Source organism: Nanorana parkeri, unplaced genomic scaffold (assembly GCF_000935625.1).
Source record: "Nanorana parkeri isolate BGI_ZX_2015 unplaced genomic scaffold, ASM93562v1 scaffold322, whole genome shotgun sequence".
Taxonomy (NCBI): Eukaryota; Metazoa; Chordata; class Amphibia; order Anura; family Dicroglossidae; genus Nanorana; species Nanorana parkeri.
This window is the reverse complement of record NW_017306590.1, coordinates 1,306,587-1,326,674: the sequence shown is the minus strand read 5'-3', so window position 1 is coordinate 1,326,674 and position 20,088 is coordinate 1,306,587. Positions and strand designations below refer to the sequence as shown.

The 20,088-nt window shown below is 39.8% G+C and overlaps 1 protein-coding gene across 1 annotated transcript in view; it reads left to right on the top strand.

The window, feature by feature from the left end:
- The window catches only part of KCNMA1 (potassium calcium-activated channel subfamily M alpha 1), a 166,238-nt gene that overhangs the window by 84,800 nt on the left and 61,350 nt on the right, over positions 1-20,088 (top strand). Inside the window, exon 8 of the mRNA XM_018558162.1 lies at positions 1,660-1,750. Coding sequence (XP_018413664.1) covers positions 1,660-1,750 — 91 coding nt within the window. The remainder of the gene's footprint in view (positions 1-1,659; positions 1,751-20,088) is intronic.

Genomic DNA, 20,088 nt, shown 5'->3' with positions numbered 1-20,088 from the left:
ATAATAATTACTACCTCATAGCACAGCTGTATATAACTTTTTCAAAGGTAACTTTAGCTATGTTAGTATCAGGAAATTTAGGCAGGACATTTATTTGTGCACATTAAAAGCACATGGCATGCGGCAACAAGAAGAGTAATACAAATTTAGACAATAATTTCACAACTAAGTGCTTGAATTGGTTTTATTTGTTGTATGCAGAGATAAAAGTTTTGATGCATGACACAGTTCTCCAGTTGATGGTATTAATAATTTGTTGCTTACCGCTGGTCTTGATTGCTTTGTTGAACAGCATCCCCTTTCTGTAAAAAGTGGGCCATTAACAGGTTAACAGTGCTTTAAATTGTTCAGCAGGGCCCTGAAAATCAAGCCCATGCTAATCCAGTATGTTGCAGACCCCTTGAGGGTTTAATTAATAGAACAAACAGCTAACAGTACAAATCTAGAAATACAGTATGGGAGGAGGTAATTGGAGATTAAGTTAGTCTTCCCAGGATATATTTAACATGGAGGCTGACATTGCATAATGGCTAATAGAGAGTGAAAACGCATATATATCATGTGGTTTTAAACCTTGCAGTAGAAGGAAATAGAAGAAACATGGTGTGAATGAATATAATCTGCGGTGTGTGCTTTTATTAAGAGTTATCTGCAGAGCCTGTGAATGAGGCATTGATACCAACCGTGGGGGTGCCTGGCCATTTTCCTTCTATAGGCATGAATATGCAAGCATTGGCAATTCAATTGCCCATTAGTGGAACAATCGTAACAGAGAATTAACATTTGGCAATAGAATTCATGTTTGATTGCCATATACAGTATAGCTGATGTTGTGCAATACCGCAGTGATAGTCATCAGTAGTTTGTTTATACTATGTAATTTCATTTAAATTCTCTATTTGTTTTTAAATAGCATGATATATATCTAGATATATATATCTATATATAGGTAATAATCTCATTGGGTAGTTGTGCACCCTCTCAGCACATTAAATAATTGGTAGTACTGTGCAGTGCTCAACTAAAATAGTTAATTGGGATTATTTGCTTTTAGAATTTTTAAAGCGAAGTAGTGCGAGCTATGTGGATGTATTTTCCCTTTTAATCATGATAGGTTACACCAGTTTAGCTATTGTTACACCAGTTAGTAGATGCCTAAAATATTTTGTCGATTTTTTCCATATGTCTTCAATGTGTTAGTAGTTTTATAACACAAATAATCCTTAATAACTTGACTAGTTTGCAAACCTGTGTTCCTGACAATATAGCTATTTTTCATATTTTGTAGAAGGTGCTTTCAGTTACACTGCTTTTGTAGTCACTAATGACATACAAGAGTTTTACTCCTGTCAGAAATTCATTGCTTCATGAAGGAGATCCTGCATGAATTATAACTGACCGCCTGTTTTAACAAAACATGTATTGTCTTAGACTGATCCGCTTTCAATCTCACATTATAATGTGATTATATGGTTTACTAATAGCTCTCGAACTACTCATTTTAGTCTAGTGGTGGTAAACTGTGAGTGATTGGCTTGTTCTATGTTGTGTGTAATCCCTTCACCTCTGTTCTTTTTCTGTTAGTTTCTTGTTGTTTTCTGTCTACAGTCCTCAATCCCCCCTGCCTGACCACTTTGCCTGCTTTGCCTGTGTTTGCAGTTGAAGATGAGCAGCCATCAGCATTGTCACCTAAGAAAAAGCAGCGGAATGGAGGAATGCGGCACTCACCAAACTCCTCTCCAAATATGAGGTAAGAGAGAAACAGAGAAGTTTTCAATGCCTGTCATAACAGTCTGTAACAAACTAACAGTTTTCATTAGATGGGCAAAGGTCTCTGAGTAGTTTATTCTAGCATCACTAAACATTTTGCACAAGATGCCTTTGCAAAAACTGAAAATGTGTGTTTTATAATGAATGAATACACAAAGGCATTCACACACATTTTTTTACACAAATGGTATTTTAAAGTAAATTATGAAATAGATATCAATCCACAGACATTTGATGAAGTTACGCCAATTAGTGTTTTCTCTGTAAAACATAAGCTGAATAGGAACTTAAGTCCTTAAAGAGGATGATGCCTATTGTGGGCCCTATGCACTCACTGTTCCTCACTGGGGCCCCCTCTAAGGGATCTCCATTGTGGCTTTCACTACAATGTGCTCCCCTTACACCGAATTATACAAGTGGCTCTTTTCCCTTTTTCTCCTCTGCACAGTACAGGCATGTATGGACATATTTTTTAAATATAGTTTTCTGTATAGGAGAGACAGCAAGGAGCCTGCAATGGGTGTGTTTGGGAATAATTACAATGCATCCCAAGCAGGGGTTTCCAGATCACTGGCCTGATCTTGCAGGCCTGAGCAGGTAGGTTGTGGCTGTGTTATTTATTTTCCACCTGAAATACACCACAAAATTGCAACAAATGTCCGGCTTGACAAGCATTAATGTGAAATGGAGTACGCATATCAAATTAAACACTTGAGAAATTCTATAATGACTTTAGCTCTACTACCAGCATTCCAAAAAGGTGTCATGAGTTAACAGCTAAGACAGCTGACACATTATGGGGATTTAGTAAGATCAACCAGTGGTTTCATCCCATGAGGCATTTTCTAGTTAAATCAAAGGGAAGAACAGAGAATCAACAGCAATGACTGAGGAATTAGGAGAAGTAAGAGATTTAGGTGACAGAAGGGGTCAGTATGAACAAAGTAGAGGAAACAAGTAGGGGACAGAGCAGAGGAATGAGTGATATATTAATGCTTCCACTACAGAGTTGGGAAATATAATCAGGCACCAATGGCCCTGTTAGCCAATCTCAATTGTTTGTCATTTTTGAGCAGATTGGGGCTGATTATCTGCTCTGTTTCTGAAAACCTACCACCCCAGATACAAGTACACATAGTCCTGGTTAAATATACTTGTGTATGTAGTTAATCACCTATCTTTAACCGGAGCATGTGTGGTAAAAACAGCCAATGTGTTGTTGCGCCAGTACCTGCGGCAAATTGACAGAGCTCAGTCAGACAGAGTTTGTCAATTTGCTGCTGATATTGGCAGAAGGATCAGCAAATAGGATTGTACATCAAACCTCATGGCAGATTTCAACCCCATTAAAATCAATGTGGAGCAAATCTTGAAAATCAATTCTGGTAATTTGTAAGACTTATGGGCAAGGGACTTTCAAACAAAGGGCATGGGAGCTGGGCACTGGGATGGGGGACTTTTTCCAATGCAGAATTTTTTTTTTTAAACTGTTTAATGTGGTGAGGGTCCTGGGCCTGTGGTGTTGGCCGCCACTTCAACCCTTTTGATATTAGTCGATATCCTTACTAGGATCTAGAGGCTCTATCCCCAAAGAAGATAATAGTGGAGACAGGGCAACCCTGTCTCATTCCGCATTCAATAGGAAAACAGTCAGAATGATTGTTCAGGCAATTGGCTAGGATTTTGGCCAAGAGTTTAATGTCCACAGTGATAAGGGAGATTGCTTGGAAATTGAACCAGGAAGTAGCATCACCATCCAGTTTCGGCGACATACAGATGGATGCTTCTAAGGAGGATCTAGGAAATATGTCCCCTGTTCAAACGGTGTTAAACATTGTAATGTTGGGGAGCTCACAGAGCACTTACACAGGGTTTTTTCATTAACCAAAAGTATTTATTATTCTTTCAAAGGCAGACAATAAAGGAAGTCCAACATAAAATAGCTTGTCTTCAGCATATAACATATATTGGCTCACCAATCCTTGAGTTGTCCCACACACTCACAGTGTTCCAGTCCTTTAACAGTCTTCTCTTGCACCAAGGCTGCTGCGGCCTCAATCCTCAGGGCCACTGTCTGTTTCCTCCAGACAACATCACTAACGTGCTAACCTGCACAATTGGTTTCACAAACCCACAGCTCCCTGCTGCACTGGCCTCCACTCTGACTCCTGGGTGGAGTCAGAGTGTCTCCCAGGTGGGGCCCTGACCACATCCCAGCACCCCCTTCATGAGGGTTTTACACAGGTGCACCATTAGGTGCTGGTTGCTACTAAAGCATGGGCCCAGGAATGGAGATTTCATCCCACCCAGAGCTCTAAGAAATGCCCCAGCTCCAGGAACCCAACTATGATCCAGAAAAGACAGAAAGGACTGAAAATCCAGCTCTTTCCTGATACAAGCAATTGCTTCCTGGAGCCACTCAGCCTCTCTGGCTGAGAATCCTGGGTCACTTAGAGGGCACCTAACACCGTGGTATTGCCACGCAATGCCACAACATACACACCAAATTAGGTGACAAAAGGTCTCATATTTTTTATACTGGCTGACCATAAAGCCCTCTGGGTCTGTTTTTTGTGAGGTTTATTGAGTTTGATTGCTCAAATAACTTGCATTGGAGTAATCTCAGCATCAGACAGAACTGGTTTGGAATACAGGTACACCAGGACAAAATATCTTCAGGATGGATGCTGGGTTATAAGTGAGGTGGCCTACTTCTTTGCTAAGCATTGAAGGTTTGTATGCTTGATTAGTAGTATGCAGACTATTGGCAAGGATGGAGTCAGGCTTATTACCCTTGAGATAAAATCTATGTTGTGGAGAACGTTTTTGGCTTGATGCACGAGGCAGAGATTCAACTCTGTTTTGATATGGTAGAGTTCAGACCGGGCCACAAGGGTAGGGTTAGCTTTAAATCAAGCAGAGCCTTAGGCAAACTCAGTCTCCGGCTCATTAAATCGGAGCTCTCTGCGTTTGCACTGCTGCCAAGCTTGTTGGATCAACACTACTCTCAGTGCAGCCTTATGGGCTTCCCACAGTGTAACTGGTAATTCTGCCATTCTGGCATTGAACAGAAACTTCTACTACTGAATGGTGGTTTCTAATTTAAAAGAGACAGAGAGATCATTAAATAGGTAGTCGGCCTAGTCAACCAGGAATTCAGATTGATGGTGGTATTGTGATCTGTGCAGGGGGTTGGTAAGATCACTGCTGAGGAAAGGCTTGGGAGGGCAGTGTGCGTGAGGGTGATGTGCTTGATACAGGGAAAAAGAGACATGGGGGTGTGAATACAATGTAAAGTCAGAAGTTGAGGGATGCATTTCCTGTCTTGTATGCACTAAGTAGAATTGGTCTAGGAGAGTCCTAAGTTGTTTACAGTATAAGATATCTGTCGGGGAGGTGTCCTTTTCATAGGGCCCTTTTGGTCAATGTGGGGTTATGTAATCATGTTGGAGACGCCACACATTATTAGAATGCCCTTGTATGCTCCATGTGCATTAGGTGGTGCGTAAAGCCCAATTATCCAGAGTTTGGGGCATAGTACACCACTCCCATCATGGCAGAAGTGGGCTCATGGGGCTAAGAGCAGTGTTTGCACGGCGTGGTGTAGCCCCCGGCAGACATTGCCTACATTTATTCACTAGTACCTGTATATAAACATGCACTAAGCTAATGGATAAAGTTCCCATCAGGAACAAAAGGAGGCCACACATACGGGGCACCTTGGGTAGTTGGTTGGTTGTGAGTAGTGTAGGCCAACAACCCCAGGAGCAAGGAGAGGACACAACCGTGGACGGGATCTGTGGAACTGGAAGGGCAGCTGGAAGCCGAAGCTGATGTAATAAGATGCAAATGGAAGACAGAGGCCAATCCGGAGTGCCACAGTGCCTTAGCAGGCAGTGTGGGATCCCCTGGGGCATGGAGTCTTAAGAGTTAGCCGGTGTTCACTAGAGTTCATGATGGTGGAGACAGGTTTCACTGCATGCTAACCCCAGGTTCACCCTACTCAGCAGACAGTGGCCTAAATAGAAAGGTAAATTGGGAAGCTGGGCAGGAACTAGTCATAAAGCAAATTATACTAAACAGCAGGTGAGAAATGCAGCAATGCCTAAAGCAGCTGGACCAGTAAGCAATACAGGAGGCTCCCAGATGCCGCCCCCCCCCCTTTTTGAATGAGTAAGGTATAGTTGTTACCCCCTACTCATTCACAAAATACAGTAACATTTTAGAGTCCCACTAAAATTCGCACAAGACCTAAAGGGTCTGGTACGAATTGGTGAGGGTGGGGACCCACGCTGGGTTTTTTTTGGCTTGTTACTGTGGTCTGTCAAAAGTTAAAAATAAAAAGTCACTTTTTTCCTAATTTTACTTTGCTGCAATGAAAATTCAGAATCGGAATCCCGAAACCTTTCGGACCCAAATCCTGAAAAACGAAATAACGAAAAATTTGAACAAACCAGACCAAATTTTTTGCCGGCTAACATGTCTAAGTGGAGATATGAATTCCGTTTACAAATTGTTGAATGGTGATTTTAGAATCAGTAACACACTATTTACAGAACTCTCTTTCTCAGGCACAGGTGTCAGCTGAGAGTATAGACACATTTAATAAACTTCTAGATGTCTTCCTCAGGGAACACAATATACAGAGGTATGGAAATTCTTAGTGCATCCTACACAGGTAAACACACACTGGATGGACCTGTGTCTTTAACATTAACAAATGTAACTAGAGGCCACCACCTAAAATTGGTGGAAAAAAAAATTCCAGCACATGGGGCGAAGGGGGTTCTTTACATTAAGATCAGTTAGGGTCTGGAACTCACTGCCACAGGCGGTGATTTCAGCAAATAAGTTCAAGAAACTTTTGGACGATTTCTTAATGGACTTGATGGACTTTATTCAACCTCACAACTATGTAACTTTGGAGAAAGTTGAGAGGGTACTGGCCCAGTTTCCCACAAAAAAACCTGCAAGTCTGGATGGTTTTCCAGCTGTACGGTACCACCAGTTCAGCCAACCTTTGGGTACCCACCTTCTTGGTATGTTTATTGAGGCCTTTAATATGGGCATTTTGCTGCAACCATGAGAGAAGCTTTGATCATTTCTTGAAACCAGGTAAAGATCCAACTAAATGTGACTCTTATCACCCAATATCGCTCATGAATATAGATGCACAGATTTTGGCCAAGTTCCTGGTGTTAAGGATTAATAAACACGTTACCTCCCTCATTGGAAGTTACCAGGTTGGGTGTGTGCCAGAGTGCTCTGCTAGACTGAATATCTGCAGGCTCTTCATGAACCTACAGTATCACCCCTTCACTCAAGGTAGGGCTATAATCTCACTAGACACCCACAAGGCCTTCGATGGTGTAGAATGGTTGTTTCTTGTACATGTTCTACAGCTATTCAGATTTGGCCCTAATTTAATCAGTTGGATTCAGCTACTATATAATTTCCCAGTAGAAAAACTCAGGGTCAACAATTACATCTTATCACCCTTCCTCATTTTTAGAGCCACTTGACAAGGTTATCCTTTCTCCCTTATATATTTTGCCCCAGCAATTGAGCACTTAGCAGCCTTAATTTTGCTGACCCCTCAGATAAAATGTTTGATCATTCATTCCCTGGAAAAATATATTTTCTTATACGCACTGGACACCCTGATTTACTTAACTAATCCCAATCATTCTGTTTTTCATTTACTACAAATCCTAGACAAATGTGGCAAATATTCTCGATTTAAAAATGGAAGGAAAATTGTGCAGACCTCATAAACAGTATTTAAACAATCTGTTGTAGGCTATATTTGCACTACTACACAGTACTGATTGCTCTCTCATAGCACACTGGTTGCAGGGCAAGCCAACAGCTCAATGCATATTGGTCAAGCTCTGGTCAGTGATCCAGCCTGGACACCCAAAAGTGCATCTTCTGTTCGAAGGTTGTCCACATCTACCCTGGACCCCAGGTAATTTGAAATAATATGGTTTAGGCAATGCCTGTCACTTCTGCCAGCAGCCAGGTCTGGCCCATGTGTTCTTAAGAATGACTTTAAAGTGTCGGTGAGGCAGACACCACCACCACTGTTTCTCCTTTCAGGAACCTGAGAATCTGAGGCACGTTGGCCATGAAAGGGTATCCTGCCACTCTCTGGAAAGGAGGTGAAGAAAATATTCCACAGTACTTCTTCTAATTGGTGCTTTTTTTGCTCCCACTGGGATGACAGGATCAGATCTTACATATTACGTGTTGATCCAAAAGGGTGGCCAACCAATAATCGTCCCTCTCCTTTATTGCCCAAATCCTGGGGTTCTTGCACAGGAACTGCAGCATGAATTATTCCATTCGTGACAAATTGCCTGCAGCAACGGACCCATCATTAGTGTAGCGTAAGACAACGTTCTCCTCAACAATATGACCCCATGCATTTACAACTCCTGGGGATTGGAAAGGGTGGAACATACCCCTGGAAGCCTGCACCATTTTTTCATTTTAACAGCTGACACCCCAACCCTCCTCCTTGTACTTCTCCTATTCCTGCTGCTGCCTCTCAGGGGTGGGTTGATTTGTGAAAAGATCCTTCAGGCCTTGAGACACCAAGAAGTCCTCCTCTATCTTCTGCTACTGTGCCTTCAGTGCCCAGAATATTACACCACACAGTGTGCTCATTGTGAATCACAATTCTGGTTGTCCCTTCAGATTGTAACAAGATGGTACACCATATGAAGGATTAGGAGCCTCTGACCTGGGGATCTCTTATCAACCTCCACTTTTCTCTCTCACAATTCTATAGCTGCATAGTTGCATGGCCATCTTCTAGTTCAGATTAAAGGATTGAAAGCAAAATGTGACATTTGTGTGTACCATATGTAGGAAATGCTACCAAATCACCAGACCACATGTTTTAACAAAAGGATTGGTATTCTATTAGGTACTTTACTTGTGCTTCACAGAGGCATCCATAAACCAATTTCTTAGCTTGCTGTAAATCTGTATAATAGACATAAATTATTGACAGTGTTCAGCTCTCATAATGGTTCCTTACTGCACCCTCTTCAGAGAACAAATGCGAATAGGCCTGCTGTAAACAAGAAAAACCCACTGAGTATAATGCAACATTGAATCCAACAAAATAGTTGCTTTGTTTACTGCACTTCAAGTATGAGTGAAAACAAAAACTTCAGAAAATCAAAAAATCAGGCTCATGCATTCTGTTGTGAAACATGATTGATATACCTCTTCTGGTGCTACTGGTATAGCTATTCTCTGACTACATATGACGGAGTGCTACAGTAACATTTTGTATTGGCAATTTCAGCTGTGCCTGTGGAAGGGCATTTAATATATAGCTTATGCACATCCTACCATGTGTTAAAATATAAAGCAACTCTTAAAAAACAACAACCTACTTATTATGGAATAATACATAATTTAATCAACAAATCTAAAAATAAATAATTTTAAATTTCTTAAAGAATACAATAAATTCCCCATTATCTGACATTCAAGCAACCGGCACTCTCATACCATGGTAAAAAAAAATAATCGAGGACATATGGCCTCAATTTTTTTTTTTCTGGTTGCTTGTTGCACACAAAAAAATGGTTGGTTGCTTGGTGCACAATAAATGTATTTAGCTGCTAACAAAATTCTTTGTTCACATCTTACTGTCGGCCATTGGATAGATTCCGTGGTTGACAGCAGAATGTAAACAATGGGGAGCAATAGCCAGCCTACAAATGGAAACAGCCATTGCAGGTTGGCTGTTGTACTGCCCACTGAGAAGAGGAGCGGACATGAGACAGAACTTTCTCTCTCAGGTCCACTCCTCTGCTTAGTGGGCAGGTTTCAATAGCCAGACTGCTATTGGCTATTTCAAATTGCAATAGCAGGCTGGCTAATGCACCCACCCACTGAGCAGAAAAGGACCAGAGAGATAATCTTTCCAGTAGTAGTCTGGCTTTTGGTCCTTGGCTGCTTACAGCTATCCGGGGGGGAGGGGGGGGGATGTGCTTGGTTGAGAGCTATTTTTTAACTATCAAGCAACCAGAAACTACAGTTATCTGACACCTAGCGATTCCCATGGGTGCCGGATAGCTGGGCATTTACTGTAGTTCTCATGGTTCCATCATCCTAAAATGAGAGAAGAATCTTTTTTTTTTCCCAATTCTTTTTGGATTTATCGTAAAAGTAATAATAAATGTTTTTTTTCTGTTCTAAAGGGTATTTGCCCTTTGAAACCAAACTACATATCTCATCATAAGAGTGCTCATCCGTTCTAAAATATGGCAGGAAAAAGTTATCAGTTCCCCCAGCCTGCTCGGTGCCAGGTACACAATATTATTAGTATTACTATTACTATTAATATTGTCCTACTCACATGCACTAAGATAATCCATTGTTAACTAAATCTCATATGATATTCTGTATCGCCTATGGTTTGCCAGAATCCATGTGAGGGACTGGAAAAGGGTTCTATAGTCTGATAAAAAAATGTAACCCTTTGGCCATCAGACTAAACTCTTTTGTTTGACATAAGCCCACAACTGCACCTCATCATAAACACAACTTCCTCATAGTGAAACATTGTATTAGCAACATCATGCTGTTACAATTTTTCTTAGCAGGCACTGGAAGGTTTGTGACGGTAGAGTAAATGCAGGAAATTCATTTTAGTGCATTTGTTGTATAATTTGTAGTCCCTCTACAGCTTGGAGTCAGTGGTAGAACTACCAGGAGCGCAGCATTTGCACCTGGGACCGGCACTCCACCACTGTCTTAAAATCATTAGTCTGTATTGTTTTATACCAACTGTCGTATCACACTAATCAGTTATTGGTATTGGGGAGTACTTGAGCAAAAGTATCGGTACTCAGTCAGGAAGAAATGGTTTTGGTGCATCTCTAGTTGAATCCCTTTGCAGAGATCTGTTTTCACTTTCAGATTAAAAAATACATTTCTGCTGTGAACAAACAAAACCCACAAAATTACATATGATTACATTTAAATTGACAATAAAACATGAAATCTCCCCAGGGGAGTGACTTCATCTTCTTCTAGGCACTATAAGTCTACATGCAAAAACTCTTGCAAATGTGAGTATGTTGTGACCAAAATAGCATGGTAACCTTGGCGGCCTCTATTAGAAGTTAGTTGCCTAACTGTCCTTATTATATAAACTATGTGCAGCGCTCCAATCAATAAAGTATGCAAAACAGTGTTTTGCATACTTTATTGATTGGGGCGCAGTACATAGTTTATATATTGAGCTTTTTATGGTGTTCTTGGTTGCACATTTGTGTTTAGCAGCTCTAAATGATAGAATTTTTTTGTGATGATCACGTTATTTTTTCACGAGAGTAGCGTCGGGATCTTACACATTTTTAACTGTCCTTATTTTAACTTCTGTGACTGCTTAACTGTTTCTGATCAGTGATTCACTAAGTTTAGCATGCCTTTAAAGGATCTAGCAACTTCTTAATTAAGTTAGCACTGGCAGGACCATGTTCACTTTAAGACTCTAGTATCCCTGCAGTAAAGGTGCCAGTCTAGTAAGGAAGCACATGCCTTCGCTTTACAGAGAAGGCACTTACACCTTTATCCTTTCTATTATGTTGAAAGCCATAAACGGGTACTCTGTACAAAGCCCCTGCGTGGATGCTGTTTGGTCTTAGTGAGTTGTCCAAGGTACTGCAGCTGTGTGTTTTGACATATCCTGACAGCTGTCCAAGGTGCTGCAGTGTTTAGCACAATCTTGATGCATTGAGACCTTAACTTTATGTACCGAGATGAATGGCTTTAAAGACCTGCCTTTACCCTTGGATACACTTTCTTTCTTCCACAGAGCAGCAGGCAATGTGTCAGTATGTGTTTAAACCCTCATCTCTATTTTACTGTTTCTAAATAAATGTTGCAGCTAAAGGGAAAAAAATGAGTTCGGGTGAAAAAAAACCTGCAGGGTTGTTAGATGCCTTTTTAAAGCATGAGTATTTATTCTGTCAGCGTATCAGCAGGTAATGACAGAGCTAAAAAAACAATTTCTGTCACGGAAAACAATTTGAAAAGGCGTTTGAAAAATACGTTGGCTGTAAAGTGGGAGCATTCTCGCCTCGTCCTGTTTCTGTGTAACTGCAAACGAGCGGTGGCACTAATGATAACATGAACCAATCAGCCAGCTCCCATGATATGCTAGCCTAAGGCTAGTCTCTCTTTGAAGCAGTGCCTGCGAGTACAACTATCTGTTCATTGGGACTGTGTTGAATGTATTAGTACAATCTGAGCTGAACCTGAGAATTACCTTCCCTTTTATACTGTCGATTGGAATCAAATCTTCATTAATTGATTTGGACAGTGAAGGGAGAGGGGGAAAAACTAATAACATGCAAACTGTTCATCTGAGGCTTTTCTTACATAATGCAGGCGTGACGTGGCAGTACAATAATTAGGAGATTCAAAACTTTGTAGCTGTCTACAGAACAGGAACTGCAACTTACAGAGCCAAATAGAAAATATCAAGTTTATTTTTACATCCATACCTTTCTGTGATATTTCAATCCATCCAAGCTTTAAGTTTGGATTTTGTGCCGTAACTTGACTAACAACCCATATGAATAACACAAAATTAACAGTGGAACATAGAAAAACCAATTAAAATCTGGCTAACCAAAAGTAAACCAAATGTAAACAGTTTAATCAAATGAAAAAAAAAATTGCACAATACTATTTTGGGCAATTTGTTTTGCCACTACAATTGTAAAGGGAAATTACCAATCTATAGTAGGCTTCAGTGTATGTTGCATACAAACATAAAACAACTACATTATGATTTATTTGGCATATTCAAGTATCAAAATGATGTCTGGTTAGAAATCCAAGAATATTAGACTACTAAGCCTGAAGCAAAACTGACTGAGTGCTTGTATAAAATAAAGTGTTTTTTTCCTGTACTGCTGGCTTTCACATTGCTAAAATAATAAAAGCAGAGAAACACTGCAAACACTAACTGGCCTCATGGAGCTGAACTGGCTCACCCCCTTTTCTAGTTTTGTTAAATCTCTCTCCTTCCTTTGATCTTGAGTGATAATAATTCCAGGGAGTTATTTACACAGTTTTCATGTGCTTCAAAGCCATGTCAAGATTCTGATGCTTTAGGGTACATCTTTACCCTACAGGCCCTAGAGAATTCCACTGACAGTTCACTACACTAGGTGCTTTTTTTTTTCTTTTGCTGTTGCCTTTAGCAAAACATCAAATTACCAGATACCAGACAGCCATGCTCTGCACAAAAGGCCATTCCTGTAGGTATATTATACCATATATATTAAATACTTTAGTGTTATCCAGTACATTTTATGTGCAATGGAAAGTGATGGGTTTAGGTTGCCTAAGGGGAGTGTTTTCCTTTTTTTCTTATTTATTTATTTTCTGTATTCCTAACACTTATTTATTTATTTAAGTTATTTCACTTGCAGGGAAAATGAAGCTGACTGGGGTATCGTGCACGCTCCTTACAGGCCCCTCCAGGCCCGAAGGCATTTGTAAATAAGTAATGATTAACAGATTGGCTGCGGGTTTTTGAAAAGCATGGCTGTGTCAGTTTGTATGATGAGGTAGTATGTTCAAAGTGGGAGCCTGCATTCACTGATTGTCTGAAGGGAACTGCAGCAAGACAGTGAGGGGAATGGAGAGAGACAATTTAGAAATGAGAGGGAGAAGGTGTGGACACAAAGGTGAAACAAATACAAGATTATAGACAAGGTGGGAAGGGAAAATAAAGTGTGCTGGAGTGGAGTGTTGTTTTTCAAAAGTGAAGGATAAACATTGATGTCTGAAATAGTATTTCTGGTGCTTAGACATCGCAATGGACTTTTTCTTGAGGCCACTGGTTATAGCTGTTTTCATCCCCACATCAGCCTGACTTGAAGTGAGCTTTGCCATTACTGGCCATGGGTAGGGGAAAATATGAATATGACCAAACACCCAGACATATTTTTTTGTGGCTGTAGTGTAGCACTAATGGATATGATACTGAGAAAAAGCTAGATTCCTGGCGGTTTCTGGTATCTCTACTTTCCATACTTTTAAATCACTGACCCAGAAAAAGCATGTTACTGAAAAAGTGTGGTCAGAGCCCTTGATCTGCATATTTGTTGCAGGTCAGCAACTCAAAAAGTATTGAAACCAGAGAGTCAGCATGACAACTAGCATAATGAATTGAAAAACTGTGTTGAATGTATTAGTACAATTGAAAGCTGCGTTTTATTCATACATGTGGTCAGATTCAGTAAAATAATGCAGTAAAATAATGAAGTTTAAGCTGACCACAAACATGTTGTAATATATGACAAGTTTCATGATGGTCTTTTGCTATTGCTCCTATCTTTAGCTTATAAAGATAGGAGCAATAATTTTCAGAAATATAAAGCATTTAAAGGAGAACTATGAGGTGAGTGCTTTTCACTCACCTCATAGTTCTAGCCGACCTGTGACAATGAGACTGTCACAGGTCGGCTCAGTAGATTGGGAAGTGAGCGAACACATACCGGCGCTCGCTCACTTCTCGATCCTGTCACAGCTCTCTGCCGTGACAGGGGAGTGGCTGGATTCCCCCTCCCCGCTTCGATCCTCCAGCGCTGACTGGTGGAACGGATGGGGGAGGGAGCGGGTACAGCTGGCTCTGCCTCTAGATAGGCAGAGCCAGCTGTCACTCACACAGCTGGGCGGATCCAGACATAATTGTCGGGATCCGCTTCAGCTGCACCGTCTCAGTATACCGCGAGCTGTAGCTGGCAGTATACTGAGCTTAGGGTGATGGGAGGACGCTAGTTTGGGTCCTCCCGTTGCCCTGAGGAGAACTCTGGGGAGAAGCCCTAACCCCATAGTTCTCCTTTAATGCCTGACCACCAAATAATGACCTATTTGTATCTACTAAATGTGCTAGCTTATACATAGCAAGTTTGATCATCCTTAATACAAAGGTTTTAAATTTAGTAAATATCAGAGAAACCATACAATATGACCCTGTGATACCACTATACCATGCCAGGTTGGTCATGCTACACCAGCCATGGGTACTGATCCCTTTCTAGGCTACACCTCCTCCCAAATACACGTGTATTGCAAAATACAGTAAACTCCCCATTGTCCAGCATCCACGTGGATTGGTAGATTCCGGATAAATGTTGTTTCTGGTTGCTTGAGAGTTACTATTAAAAATAATTCTAACTAATGCCATACCCCATATTATACCATATAATAACATAAACTATGTCTTGACTTCATATTAATATTGAAATGCAGTAATAAAGCAAATTAGGACAAGAATACACACTTAGGACAAATAGACACACAATCATTTTCAGGATAATACATGCCGCAGATAAGCAAAACAGTGAGTACACAGGGGATTTGGTTTTCTGGTTAGTTGAATACCGGATAACTGAGAGTTTACTGTAATAAGGTCTCAAACTGCACTGTACAGCCCTATTATTTGGAATGACAAAACTATCAGAGTATCACAGTTGCATTTGATAAATATGCTGAATTGTGATTTTCACAAGCCATTTTCTTCCAGGTAACATGCCTAAAATGATGTTACTAATTTTCCTCTAACTTCTTCAACTCTGTTGTCCAGAAGTGGTTGGTGTGCACTGTGCACACATTTCTTAACCACGGGGTAAATTGGGTCTTTGGGGTTTCCTTCTTTTCCAACAGCTAACGAATAAACCCATGCATGCTGTGCCCAAACATATAATCACTTTCCTAAATCAACACATATTCGCTACCAAGTGACAACATTTATTTGCTGGACTTCTGAAGCTGGCAAATGTTGTAAGGGCAAATGCCAGTAAATGGAAACGAATGAATCATGAAATGTTCTGCAAACCCTTGATGAATGTGAACTTAGATCAAACAACACTGTAGGTCGTCATGCTAAATTATTTGACTTAGCAGGATATGCTTACTTCAAAGTGGAGAATTTTAACAGGTGACACCTGTAATAGTGCCTTTTTTATTTTAAATATGGCAAACATTATTGAAACCAGCTTGTAAAGCCAAAGTCCAGTTAAGACTTTAGTCATTTTTGTATTGCTGACATTTACCTCTCTTCCTGTCCTTGAAATAGCCTGTGACAGCAGGACAAGAAATGAGGGGAGTGGTGTCACCAAGACAGGAAGGCATAGACTGTACTGATAACCTGAGAAAGGTTCACACACTTCCCCATGTTACTGAAAAAGATGTGTTTCGTTATAGTCTGTGTTCCAACTGGAGAGATTGCTCATGACTTCCTGTCTCAGATGTGTGGTCACATACAGTACACCGTAAAATCCTTACAGGGCTTCCATCCCTACTCCATCCTATCCAAAGCTAAAAGTCCTGGCTACCGTTGGACTTTAACATACAGTATAAAGAAGAAATCAGGATGTTAGTGAATGTTTTTAAAACAAATAAATGTATCAATTCTAATGATGGTAAACTTGCATTGTAAAACAGGCAAATGATTAATTGGGTAATGTATGGTAAATCTTTAAGCCATTACATATAGACCTCTTAATGATGTAGAGTGGACAAGCTCTTGTATGCAAGGTCTGCATGAGTTCAGAATGATTGTTTATGCTTTTACTTTGTAGACTATAGGCAAGTTTTATGGATGTGAGTTCTGAAGTGAGAACAAAACACCATATTTTGGATTGTTTACTTTTTTATTCAATAAGTATGAAGTGCTGTAGTTTACAGATTTAATTTTACATTAAGGCTTAGCTATTCTAAAATATGCATATGTAGCCAGCCTGACAGTGTAAAATGCAGTAGTCACATGTAGACAGAAGCTATTACATGACACTGAAAAACTGAAGATAAGAGCTCTAAAAAAAAAAAAAAGACTATTGGCAAAACCAAAAATGACATATATACTGCAGTCTGCCACTACTGTTAATATGGAAGTTTTTGTTCTTCTTAATCCACCCTGTAATAAAGCACCATTGCCTGTTGATCCTTTCTTTTGATGAAAATTTAAGACCATAAGAACAAAAGCTGACCATTGTAAACGCCCCTGGCAGTATAATGTATAATAGTTAGTCTCAGTTGTCACATTTACTGGACAGTTCGGTCTGAATGTAAATTTAGAAAAAAATATAAAGGCCTGTGATTGTAAATAAAAACCTTGTACAGTTACCATAATACACTATTTTCACTATAGTGTCAGAAAAAAATTGCCGTCTGGAGACGGCAACCCGCAGATGCTGCAGTGCCGTCCGTCCGTTTTTTTACTACGGGCGGACGGCAAGAGGTTAAGCAAAATATAACATTTCACTGGGTCTAGTCTGTTGCAGTACAAAGGTAGGTGGTTTGGCACTGCTTGCTGGCATTTGCCGATATTTACTAATCCATTTATTAGCCATATATCTCTAAAATGACTGTAAATTATACATGCACTGTATATTTATTTTAGAGCCTTAAAATATTTTGATTAGTAAGCAAACATGAGGGCTGACAACATTTGAAGAGTTGTATTGATTTCTCATTTGCATAATCACTTTAATTACATACTAATATTTTATTTTCCTTCCACAGTACAAAATATTCTTCCCTTGAAGGAGTATATAAACAACACAGAGCTTGTTCACTTTGAAAATAATTACTCAGTTAGCTTAGTGAATGTAAAAAATCACTTTGCAAAAATTAACCATTAATGTGTAAGGACATTTAAAAAAAATATATTTTTGCTTACACATAATTAGATGATGGAGGTCAAGAGATCTTCACCTCATTCACTAAGCTAAGGACACAATTCCCCTGCAAAGTGATAATTTAATCTTTTAAGTAAACACCCTTTTTACCTTTAGTAAATCAACCCCAGTACTTATAGTCCCTCTTGAAGGTTTATTAGTCACAGTAAGTCAGTTACGTGCAGTGTCTCTCTCTCAACTCCACCTTGCAGTCTCCTCAGAAATAGTAACTTGAAGACACTGAGAGGGCCTGTAGCACATCAGACTGCTCTGCACCTGAATTCACCTGCCCCCCAATTTTGGCTGTCCTGGGTATTAACCACACTGCTCTAGTTAATTAACATTCCTCTGAATTTGGCTACAGGTAGTAACAATTAAAGTGACACTAAACTCAGGGGTTAAATCTTATAAATGCATTCAAATACCTTTAACTATTAACAAAAATGTAACCAATTTGTGCATCACTCGGCTGTAGATCCTCAAATAATCCCTGAATCCATGCTGACACTGTCCTTCCTTCTGGAGGGGGCTACTTTTGTTCCCCATGGTCCCTCTGTGTGTTGTAAAGTAGCCAGTGCTCCAAGCTCACTCCTGTGATAGACTATATCAGCTAAATAGTCAGGAACTAGGCTGAGGTGAGTTCATTTTGGTGGGACAGCTCAGTTTTTTTAGGGGAGGGTTAGTAAATTTAATTGGTGAGAAAAATGTTCTGTGTCATAAAACACAACACAAAAAATTTGCATATTGCTGAAATCTGTGTTTATATTCTTTTTCCCATTTATAAATCAGACAGCTGAAGGTTAGGCTTTGTTACACACTCACTCAGGCTTTGCTGCATTGCAGTTGTACATGTAATTGGTACAATATATCAGCATATCTAAATATATTACCTAGGCAAAAATATACTGGCCAATAAGTCTTGCAACTTTTATGAAATGTATGATGCAGTCCAGTACTTGAATTACTTTGTCACCCAGGTTGTAAGCTGAGGTCCTATGGGCAGTGTGTGACAGATACTCTCTATGGGTCACCAATAATCCATGGTACCCAAAGCTCACATTAGTCCTGAAGGGATTATTTGTCCTAGCTGATGATGTTCGTATCACTGCTTTTCACAAGTCATCCACATGTCAGATAAGAAACTGTCATTACTGACAGCTGTGAAAGAGAACTGTCTCCAGTGTCTGCTTCTGAGTGCTAGACTGTGCTGTCAGGGATGATGTGAATGACAAGGTTCATGTGAGTCATAATTCAAACCTGCAGCATATTACCTAGTTTTTTAAAAAATGCCAGGTTTATGAGATGTAAAAAAATAACTTCTGATTTTTTTTTCCACCTTGTTAATGTGACCTATAATCTATACAATTCAATTTAAAAAAAAAACTAAAATAGTTTAATGGGGAAAAAAAATAAAATGCTGCATACGTTAGGGATGTGGCTCTGTTCAGAATTAACCAATCACATTCAATTTCTAACCAATGATAAAAGTCCATACACACTTTTTTTATATATCTCAAAAACCTGGCTCTTTTACAGGGGTATGCAGACATTTTATACCCACTGTATATTTACAAGTACTGTTAAAAATTATTCTGAATTTATTTTTTATGTGTCTCAAAAATAATGTAATCTTTAAATAAATACTGAAGCTATTTAAGTATTTCTCATTTATCTTATGATTGTATTACTTTGTGACATGGATATAAGGACTGTTGACTTGAATAGTTTAAGGCCAGTGATTTAGAAAGTATTCAACTCAGTGGGTCAGAATAACAGACAACTAGCTTTTTTTAGGGCAGGTTCACACCATTTTCTGGACCAGATCTGGAATGCCGTGCATTGTGTTTTGCCGCGTTTTTAGGCTCTATTCACACATGAGCAGTTTTCCTCTCATATTCAGCTGTATGAATATGCGCAGAACCACGCTAAACATAAAAAACAATGCATTGCAATGTGTATTGTTCAGACTATTGCGGCGGCCACACGGTGTGAAACCACGCGTCCCTCAAAATAGTATAAGCACAACCTTATGGGCGTATTCCTCAGGTTTCGGCTATAGTAATAGGCTCAAGCGTGTGGAATCCACATGTATGTTAATGTTTGCACAAAAAAGTGTGGAAAATGCTACCGATATGTGTGAATGGAGCCTTACTGTGATTTTACCATGATTTTATGCATTTTTGATGCGTTCCAATGTGTTCCAGTGCATTCCAGACCAGAGAAAATGAGACAATCAATATTTGTTTTTGTCTGGCCTGGAATGGACTGTGCTGGTGTGAACAGAGCCCAGAAATACTATAGGGATACATTGAGATGCTTTTTGGTCTGAGAACAAACTGTTCTGGTCTAGATATGATCCAGACATGTGAACAAGCCCTTAGAAGGTCAGTAATGGCAGTCCCCATATTTCTCTCATAACAAGTTTATTTTTATTCTCCAAAATGCACAACTCAGAATAGTAAAAACCTCTGTGGGGACCTGATAAGTGACTTTTAAGATCTCAATATTACTGTATACAAGGGTCACTAAATGGCTGACCATGGTCTGGATACGGACCAAGTAGCTGTTCTCTCTGGACTATGATCACCGT